Source organism: Populus nigra, chromosome 7 (genome assembly GCF_951802175.1).
Source record: "Populus nigra chromosome 7, ddPopNigr1.1, whole genome shotgun sequence".
NCBI lineage: Eukaryota > Viridiplantae > Streptophyta > Magnoliopsida > Malpighiales > Salicaceae > Populus > Populus nigra.
Window position 1 is genome coordinate 6,062,275 of NC_084858.1, and position 10,180 is coordinate 6,072,454.

General features: G+C 33.5%; 1 protein-coding gene across 5 annotated transcripts; it reads left to right on the plus strand.

Annotated features, from left to right (window-relative positions):
- The first annotated feature begins 5,241 nt into the window (after window positions 1–5,241).
- Window positions 5,242–9,786, plus strand: LOC133698405 (uncharacterized). Of its 5 annotated transcripts, XM_062121310.1 has the most exons (11): window positions 5,245–5,487; window positions 5,560–5,636; window positions 6,070–6,175; window positions 6,274–6,376; window positions 6,487–6,548; window positions 6,662–6,778; window positions 7,561–7,635; window positions 7,852–7,954; window positions 8,739–8,786; window positions 9,033–9,154; window positions 9,321–9,786. In XM_062121310.1, exons 1-11 carry the CDS (start codon window positions 5,413–5,415, stop codon window positions 9,417–9,419), a joined length of 987 nt encoding a protein of 328 aa, XP_061977294.1. In that variant the 5' UTR covers window positions 5,245–5,412; the 3' UTR covers window positions 9,420–9,786. The 5 variants fall into 5 exon arrangements, with proteins under 5 accessions (XP_061977293.1, XP_061977294.1, XP_061977295.1 ...); XM_062121309.1 differs by having other exon boundaries at window positions 5,242–5,487; window positions 9,033–9,598; XM_062121311.1 differs by having other exon boundaries at window positions 5,423–5,487; window positions 6,090–6,175; window positions 9,033–9,598.
- Window positions 9,787–10,180: the final 394 nt, after the last annotated feature.

Sequence of the window (10,180 nt, forward strand, 5' to 3'; positions counted from 1 at the left end):
GATTAAATTAATAATCCATGTTGTTAATCTATTGTCAAATTGTCTCCGCAGCATAAGCTAAAGGTAGTAGCCGCATATCTTTTGAGTCAATTCAATATTGTTATGTTAGAATTGTTTAATTTTAAAGTAATTTTTTAAAATAATATTTCTTACTTTTTAAAAATTCATTTCATTTGAAAATATAAAAAAAATATTAATTTAAAAAAAATAAAAAATATTAAAAAAGAGGCTCGCAGTGCCGTATAAATTAAGAATATTGAAAACCTCCTCTCAAGTGTGAAGGAAGGCAGCTTAATCCTCCTCAGGATATTTTCGGGAGTCCAGCCTGCTCGATCCTTGTTGAAATCGAGCACATTCACACCGACCCATAATTAAGGGCAGGCAAAAGGGGTGGTATCGTGTACCAGAGTGATTCTTAAACAACGTTATTTGTAAGAAGAGGAACTATGTTACGAGTTCCAAAACAATTGGTGCCACTCATTGACCTACGACGTTCCCGGCAAAAGTCAACGATTACCATGCAACATCACAAATTATCTATATGAGTTTGCTCTATCGGTCAAAATATTAAAAGTTTTGCTTATCATGGATAAGGTTGTTCTCATGCGTACGTACGTCTCCCTTAAGCCCTTGGTTGTTTGTGCAATATTTCGTTATTTATTATTAGCATCTCTAAGGCAAGAGGCAAAAAAAAAAAAAAAAAAAACCTAAAATGAAATAATTGTCACTTTAGCTCCTTTTCTCTCTTTTCGGCAACTCCAATGAAATTGCTAAATCATAGGTAAAATAGCTTCTCTCTCACTGAAATGCCATTTATATGCATTCTATCAAAAAAAAGAAAAAGAAAATGAAAAGGAAGCTACAACATGGAGAAGTTAACTCCATGGTTATCAAACTCGATTTGAAAGTTGACTCGAAAAAATAAAAAAATATTTAAAATTTTAATATTTCATATGAAAAAATAAAAAAAAATCCATGTGAATATAAGCTGTATGTTGTAAATAATAAAATTTTAAAAAATATTTTAAAAAGTTGAAATATTTAAATCAAAAATTTTTTTATTCCACGTTGAAAAAACGTAACTTTTTTCTTATGAATATAAAGTATATATACGAAAGTACTTAAAATCGCATATTAAAAAAACAACTTTTTTCTTGGAAATTATAAAGAGTATATATATTAAAGGATTTCAAATCTCACATTAAAAAAATAAAATATTTTTTTAATATTTATATAGTGAATTTTAAAAAGTATTAATAACCAACTAAAACAAATAAAAAAAAGGTATAAAAGAAAAACCATATTTGAAAAAAAAAAGGTCTCGTGCTCAAGTCATAGGTCGATTCATCGGGTTTTACTGAGTTGTTGCACCGGTCGGTCTTTTAACAAACCCAAACCGGTCTAGCTACCAGGTCAATCGAGTTCAGAATCAATCTGTCGGTCCGATCCAGAGTTTAATAACCGTGGTTAAATCAAATGATGATGTGTTATCTTTATAGTTAACAGTATCCAGACCGAACCCATGTTGATTTCCAAGATGTGTTTGTGTTTTTTTTTTTTTTTTTATTTCGAAGGTAACCCTTTTACATCAAAGATTAAAGCCAATCCCTTCTTTTTCTCCCCCCACCCTTTCTAACAGGATCATCCATTGACCAGATCATGCACGTTCTAGTGAAGTGGGAAACCAGAAAATTATAGAGATAATACTTAACAATTGATGGAGGCGGCCAACACTAGAGGACAAATAACACTTTTTCAGGGCCCAGATATGGATGATCTTTTGAGCATCTTTGAACAGTGACATTGCAATTGGAGATCTTGAAAGGGGAATGGAGATAAGGAAGGAACATTGCTCTTTCAATTATTGTATGCCTAGGAGTCCCAGTACAAACAGTTATGGGTCTTTTCGAAAAAGTTCTAAGAGAATCATGTGGAACACCTAATCCTTTGAATATAAAATTGGCGTTGAAATGTAGGGAGACAATGTGTTAAAAACCCTTCTTTTTTTTCTTTGTTTTTGTAACTTCAGGTATCCAGGTCAGTTTACCCGCACTACAACTAATTCTCGGGCTCACTGAATATCCTGCAAGCCCATTGAGCATGTAAAACACCACAGGGATGACAGACATATACAATGAAGCTTGAATCCTGATGCAGAGGAAGGAAACAAGTCCCTTTCATTACTTGGTCACAACCTCAAATGCGTTAAAAACCCTTCCGTGTGTCAAAGAACCATCTCAACCCAAAAGCTTAAGCTGTTAGGTGAGGTTACAAGATATGATTTATATTATTCTCTTACACACCCCCTCAAGTGAAAGCCCTTTGGGCTTGAAACTTGCACATGCCCACTTTACCTTGTGCTTAATTTTTATCAAATAAATAGGGATGGTGAGATTCGAACTCGTGACCACTTGGTCATCAAGGCTCTGATACCATGTCAAAGAACCATCTCAACCTAATAGCTTAAGCTGTTAAGTGAGGTCCCAGGATATGATTTATATTATTCTCTTACACCTTGGACCTTGAGTGAGTGATCGTAGAAATCAAATGATCAATCTTGATGCCATCTCTATATTTGCAACTCACAACGAGTCCTGTCATCTTATATATTAGTTTCAATTATAGTTTTATTTACACGAGATATAATTCTTCTTTGATAATTTTCATAGAAGTAGGTTATTTATATTTAAATTAATATAATTTTAAGAAATCTTTTTAACTAAGATATAGTATATATAAATATATGTTTATGCTTAGTTTTTTCTTTCTTTCAAGATTATATTACATGCTATTGTGTGCTAAAAAGAGAGTTGACAAGAAAACTTCATATTCCTAGGAAATTGGGATGCTTGAGATTCAATTTTATAAGTTATTTAAAACTTGTATTGATTCCAATTATATATATTTCTTTCTTTTTGCTTGTAAATTAGGTATAGCCAAACCATATAAAGTCATTATATTGTATAATTATTATTTTTTATTCACTATGATATTTATCTATGTTTTAAATCTTCAACATGACTCATAAGGTCAAAAATAAATCTTGAAGTTTACGTTGTCAACCGATTAGCTGCTCCTTTGATGTAGCCTCCATACAAAGGTTTTTTTTTTTTTTTTAGAAAATAGATGGTTTGTAGCATTACTAAAACAAAGTTTGAGAATGGAGGGTAAATTATATTTTTTAAAAATTTAATTTTATTTGTTAAAAATTAATTTTTTTATATATTTTGAATCGTTTTAATGCGCTGATCTCAAAAATAATTTTTAAAAAATAAAAAAAAATTATTTTAATGCATTTTAGCATGAAAAATACTTTGAAAAACATCAATTATGGTAGCTTTTGTGGTTGTGGTTTGAAAAAAATAGTTTTACAAAAGGTATTTTTAATTAAGGTTGGTTTGATATTTATATATGTTTAGTTAAAACTGTAATTGAAATTGAGGTTGAACAAAAAGTAGTTTAATGGGTTTGGTTAAAAAAATAATTTTCAAATTAAGGTTATAAAATAATATATATATTGATGGTTTTTAATTTAAATATTATAAATTTAACTACTGCTATTACATCATGAAATAAATAATACTTATATCAAATATTTTTTCTTGTTCCATTAAACGATTTATAATTTCATCACGTACGAAATCCATCCGACAAGAACTACAGTTTTCTTGGTTTCTTAAACGAGCAACAATATCAGGTAAAATATCATCAATAACAAAATTGAGATTACAATCAAATTCTGCAAATGCTACGTCATCAAGCAATTTCTTTCTAATTTTTTAAATAAAACATAATTAAAAATAAAAATTAAAATTAAAATTTTATTAATTTGATCTGACCCGATTCAATGCATTTAGCTTTACACCCAAACATATGAATTCCACGTAAACAGTAAACTGTGTTTTGGTATTATCAAATATTCAAATGTACTGTTTGCTTTAAAAGCAAAAGTTACGGTCTCTTAACATTGGCTGATATATATATATATATATATATATATATATATTATTTTGTCAAGTCAATTCATATACTTTATTTTCACAAATTAAACTTTCTACTTTCAGTTTGTAAAGAGGCCGTCGTTCCATTGTAAACTATCGATGCAACGAGCATTTCAGCAAACCTTCATTAGCTTTGTGTATAAAGAAAACTCTTAAGGTTACAGATACACGAATGACTAACATATCGAGAGAGAAAAGTAGCCACGGAGTTGAGCTTACATTCACACACTTTCTATTGTATTTGTATGTGGTTGTGAATGTTTCTGTGCTATAAAATTCATGATTCGTAGCCCTATTTTAAAATCTGATGCACGCCTTCTTAGAATTCAGGGGTTAGTATTTTAAAAAATAATATAAATTATATTCTGAAATCTTATCTAAAAACTTAAGTTTTTGGGTTGAGATGATTCTTTGACATAGTATTAAAGCTTTAATGACCAAATGATCTCGAGTTCGAATCTCATCATCCTTATTTTTTTGATAAAAAATTAAACACAAGGTAACATGAGTTTGTGCAAGTTTCAAGTTTAAAGAGATTTCACTTAAAGGGATGTGTTAGAGAATAATATAAATTATATCTTTAAATCTCATCTAAAAGTTTAAGTTATTGGGTTAAGATGGTTTTTTGATATAGTAAACATACGATGATGGCTCTGGCTCCTCAAAAGTTAAAATCATCTCCCCTATATAGCAAGTATGGTTTGTTTTCTTCATAGAATTTCGATTTAATCCCAGGAAAAGTGAAAAATCAATGCATTTTATCCTACAAGACTCTTCCTTCCCAACAACTTTAACCCTCTTAAGGTATAAAATTGGTTCTGACAATACATTTGGTCCTGTTTCTTTTAAGAAATAATATTCTGACCTAAAGAAATTTGTATATTTTTTATCCATAAATGAAGATATACATCTTGATGTATTGAGTATTTTGCCCTACCCTCTCAGGAGTAAGACCAGTGCCATGCCCCCTTTGTTTTTACTTTTCTCTGTGTTTCCATGCAAGAACATTGCAATTATTTTGATTCAAGCAAGCATAGACTCTCTCCTTATTTTCTTTAAATGGCTACAAATAATTTTACAATAATTTTCCTAGATCGACACTTTCTTCCTCCAGCAGTCGGGTCTTGGACTTGTATCTAGACAATGGAATGGACGTATGCGCTGGTGATCTAAGTTTGGCCCATTCAACACAAAACCCAACGTTAAAACCTGGAAACAAAAGGATCAAACATCAATTAAACAGAGTCCAAACTATCGGATTTCTCACAAGCACGGCCCGGGCTAAAAAATCCTTCCAGTTTGACTGTCGCCACTCATCACTAACACGGCCACTCAATATCAAAGATGTGGTCACCAAACTGAACGGTTGCTAGTTGTTACTGGCTTCTCCCGCCATTGTCTGTACAGCAAGATGGCCACAGTATTTGTTGTTCAGCCAAAATTTCCACTCGTCAGCTCTCTCTTTTCCTCTTCAAGTCATTACCAGGTAAGAAGCTCACTTTCATATGCACGACTCGGTTCGTGTAGTTCTTGCTTATTTTTTCTTTTGGTGTTTCAGGGATGGAGAGTTAGGCCTTTCACTGTGCAGAAGCTCAACCCATTTTTATCAAAATCTCTAACAGAGTCAAAGAAGAGGTAATCATCCCATGATTAATGCTTTCATCACATGCTTTAGCTATCTTATCATTTCTTTCTGCGCATATTGGGTTATAAAGTGATTAGGGGCATGTTTTACTTTTGTTGATGAGCCAAGTGATCAGGGTTTTGTTGGACTTGTTAAATTATGTTTTGAATGGGTTTGACATGCGACAAGGAAAGGAAAAATAAGGATTTGTATTAGGAGATGGGGACAGCCCAAGAATTTGTTTGGATTTGAAAAGCACTAGGTTGAGCACTGTGGCCTCACTTCTGGTTATATGGGAGTTAGAGTTGGTTAGGTGAGAATTAAGGTCGCAGATACTAATTTATTATTTTTCAAATCATTTTTTCTAATTTTACAGTTTCAGATTTGTGCTTTTAAAAATGGAGCTATTGATAGTGAAATGTTGTATTTGGGTCAAATAAACAGGAGAACTTTAATCTGTGCAGTCAATCAAGATCCAGAGGAATCATTTAAAAAGACTGTAGAAGTGGATCGGCTAATAGATATGCTGAGAGATGCAAATCCAAGAGAAGTAAGCAAACTTGTTTGTAGTTTGCGTTTTATTAGTTTTCATTCATGGGATCCACATTTGTTAACTTATTCTTGTTCCATTTTCTTCCATGTGAACAGCTGCAGAAGCTTGTTGTTGAAAATGTCCTCGCTTTCAATGAGGGCTTTTGGATACGACTTGCTGCTAGAACTGATTCGTGTAAATCAGAGGATGATAAAGCATGTTTTTGACTGGCATAGTTTAGTTTTTTTATGATGTTTATGAGGATGACTTGATTCCGGCTCTTACATAGCTAAGAATTTCTTCGGCATTATTTGTATCTTCGCAGAAAGATTACGAGGAGTTGGCAATATCTGTGATGAGCATAGTGGACTGTCTGGTCCATAAGACCAATGTAAATCACCCCCTCCCTCTCATAAGCTTTTTTTTTTGAACTCCTTTATTGTTTCACCTATAACAGTTTCATCATTGCCTTCTCTTCTCTATATTCTTCTTTTTACTCTGTAGGAAAAGATTGAGTCAGCCACTGATATTCTCAAGGAAATTTTAAAACCTATAGTTGATGGAGAGGAAGAGATTCACTGGCCTCCTACAGATCCCGAGGCCCTCAAACTAATGGAAAAAGTAAGTTTATGCGTCAGTTTGATTATAAGTTTTCCCTTCTTCTCATTAAAAAATTATCAATGTTTATACGGCTAACTCTTAAAGTCTCTTTTATACAGATTTTGCATTAAAAAAATAAAAATAAAAATGAAGCTCTATAGTTATCAGTTCTTCGTTCCTTGTGCTTACAGATATTTGTCCTACTTGATTTTGAATAGCTTATTGTTAAATCACTTGAATGTCAGGTTCCTATAAAAACCTTTGATGGGTAGGATAATAGGCATTGTTTGCATAGAAGAATGGAATGTGAAAAAATCTTTCGATTAGAAATAAGATGGAACTCTGACGTTTATTAATCCACGATTGGTTTAAAAAACTAAGAAAGGGCTCGTTAAATTTACAGAATATAGACTCTCAAATATCTAGTCATTAATTTGAGTCCTTGCTTGGATTGATCCCTGGACATTTGTTGAGTTCCTATATTGGGGCTGATGAACATTCTGAAATTGATTTCCACCAGAAAAGAAGCATCTCTGGGGGATTAGTTATCAAATTCTAACAAGATTTTCACGAATTTGTATTCCGAACCATCCCCCCATGCATGGAAAGAAAGAAGTAAACGACTTAAATGGAATTTCTTTTGCTCCCTCTTTCCCTCGTGTTTTTCCCATGTTGGATTGCCTTTGGTTTCGTTGAATTAAAATAGCAGCATAGGAGGAGCAAAAATATAACGTTGTGTTATTGTTAATGGTTTCATTCACTTGTGTTGAACTTATGCAACTGTCTGTACATTCATTCATCAGGATATAATTCAGAGGGAGCAAGAAGGGCAGCTAGATGAAGGGTTCCTTGCAGAAGTTAGTGCACAACTACGACAAGTGAGTGCTTTCTGTTCTTATGGTACATATCCTAGCGTGTTGATCATCAAACTCATCTTGCAAACAAATTTAAATGAAGTGATTTTGGGTGCTTGTTAGATGGGATGGGGGTTGATGTGGGATATTCTTATATGATTTTATTACTCCAGTATTTAAATGCTGATACGAGTTTTTCCTTAAACATGGACGAGTAATTCCTTTTCTACTCATCGGTAGGCAAAAGAAGACGAGGACAAGCCAGGGCTCGAGGCCATGTTGCAAAAGGTTCTGCAACTCTATGCTTCCAGTATTCTCTCTAAGCGGAGTTATGCGAAGAAAGGTAATTATATTGTGGTACTTTATTCCATTACTTTGAAATCATGTCTTAAAAAATGATAGGTCATTACGAAATTGAAAAATGTTGTTGGTCACCATGCCAAGATTTATAAAATGTCTTGAAATGAAGTCCATTGCTCGAAGCCATGTGAAACTAAATTCTTGTAGCTTGATTTGAGTTTAGCTTGAGTGATGTTTTTGTCTTTCAAAGTATTAGGTTTTTCCTACTTTAATTATCTTGTACTGAGAGTTTGATCTCTGAAATTATACTTTTTTTTTAGAATAGTCTCCCAAATTTTATTCCAGAGTTTGATTACGTCTGTCTATCATGAATTTAAAATTTATTTGCCATAGATCTTCATTTAACACATCTATTCTCCATTCCCCTCCTTTCTTTGGAACAATCCTCTCTTCCATATTCTTGTTGTCTGCTTCAGAGTACAAGTTGGACGCCTTGAACAACTGGTATTGTTAAAGAGTAATATAAATCTTATCTTAAAAACCTTTTCTAATAGTTTAAACTTTTGGATTGAGATGGTTTTGTGATCTGGTATAAGAATCTTGTTGATTATTTGGTCACGAGTTTGAATCTCACCACCCTTATTTTATTTGATAAAATTAACAGCACAAGATAGTGTGAGCCCGTGCAAGTTTCAAGTTGAAAGAGCTTTCAATTGGGGGCGTGTGTTAAAAATAATATAAATCATATCTTAAAACCTTACCTAACAATTAAAGCTTTTGAATTGGGATGATTATTTGACATATATTTGTCTATGTTTGTGGTGCAGGAGAGGAAGTTTTGAAGGCTGAGCAGTTTCTGGAGACTATAATCAAAGGTGCTGTTTTCCTTAACAATTGTGCTTTCGAGAATAAAAATGAGCCATAAATATAGATTGTTGCTGCAACACAGAGATGCATAGGCATATGAAATTTGATCTTGGATAGCTTAGGCATGCAAACATCTACCTGATGTAACCTGCCTCGGCATTGAATCAAGTTTCTAGACCATTAAAAGCTTAGTCTAGGATTCTTTGGATCATTTGATAAGCATCCAGACTCATTCATACATTTGTTTGCTGCAGCTCCTGAAGAAGAATGGAACAAGCTTTTGCTCAATGGAATGACAGTTGGAAAAGGGGAAATTTCTCCAGAGGAACTCTATGCTGTCATTAAGAAACGAATCGAGAGGACATTGATCCGGACAGTAATAAAACCTTCTACCTTGTATTTATTCACTTGTATTTTTGTTGTTCAGTATTCCCTACAACTGGACGCCACACCGCATGCCACTGTCTGCTACGACTCATACACACAGGCATACCCTTTTCTATATACTTCCCCTTTTCTCACATCTTCTCTACCACTTGTAGGAAGGAGGTTCGTACCAGCAACGCATTCTTACCGAGTATCTTAAGGGTATCCAGTCAAGAGCAGAAGAGATTGTCCAAGTGCTTCAGGGAAAGCCGTAACAGCCCAAATACACGTCTGAGTATAGATTCCGTATTTGGAAACCATTGATAGTGCACAGACTTGGAAAGAATCTGTTCCTTCAATCTGAAACAGGGAAAAGGCTACCACATAGCAATTGAAAAAGGAGATGCGTAGTATCTGCAGTTCTTATTGTGCGCAAAAAAGAGCCAATGCGCAATGAATTCTATCCTTTTTGTGGCAGTGGTTTTAGGTTCACATTTTATTTCAATGGAGGCCAATGTACTGCCTGCCCACCGTGTTAACACAGTCAGTCTCCTTTTGACAGCTAGAAGTCTGCTTCAGATAAATGACATGGATTTGATTGCAGATGCATTGCCAGAGCTTCTCCGGCTAAGTTTTGATTAATGACTTGTCATTCGTTTATGGCATGCGAGTGCCTTGATCAGATAATTCCAATTTGACCTTGCTGTGCTTAACCTGGACGCAGAATCACCTAGCAGCGTGTTTGAAAAAAAAATTTATAATGTTTTTAACAGTGTTTTTAAATCCGGCTAGATGGTCCACCCGGCTCAATACTTGGGTTACAGGTTTTGATCGGGTCAGCTCAATTTTTTTAAATTAAACAACATCGTTTTGGTAAAAAATAAAAAAAAACTAATGGGCTGTAACCGGGTTTTGACCGGATCAACCAGCCAGGTTAGTCTAGTTTTTAACTATCTTTATTTTTTTATAAACCTGATTCGGTTTTAGCTCCGGGTCTGGATCAACCTATCATGTCAAGTTTTAAAATTATTATTTT

What these genes read in the sequence shown, in the direction of transcription:
- LOC133698405 (XM_062121309.1), top strand. Translation starts at nt 5,413, where the DNA reads ATGGCCACAGTATTTGTTGTTCAGCCAAAATTTCCACTCGTCAGCTCT. An exon ending in GAGATGCAAATCCAAGAGAA is followed by an intron (nt 6,176 to 6,273) that starts GTAAGCAAACTT and finishes CCATGTGAACAG; the next exon opens with CTGCAGAAGCTTGTTGTTGA. An exon ending in GTCTGGTCCATAAGACCAAT is followed by an intron (nt 6,549 to 6,661) that starts GTAAATCACCCC and finishes TTTACTCTGTAG; the next exon opens with GAAAAGATTGAGTCAGCCAC.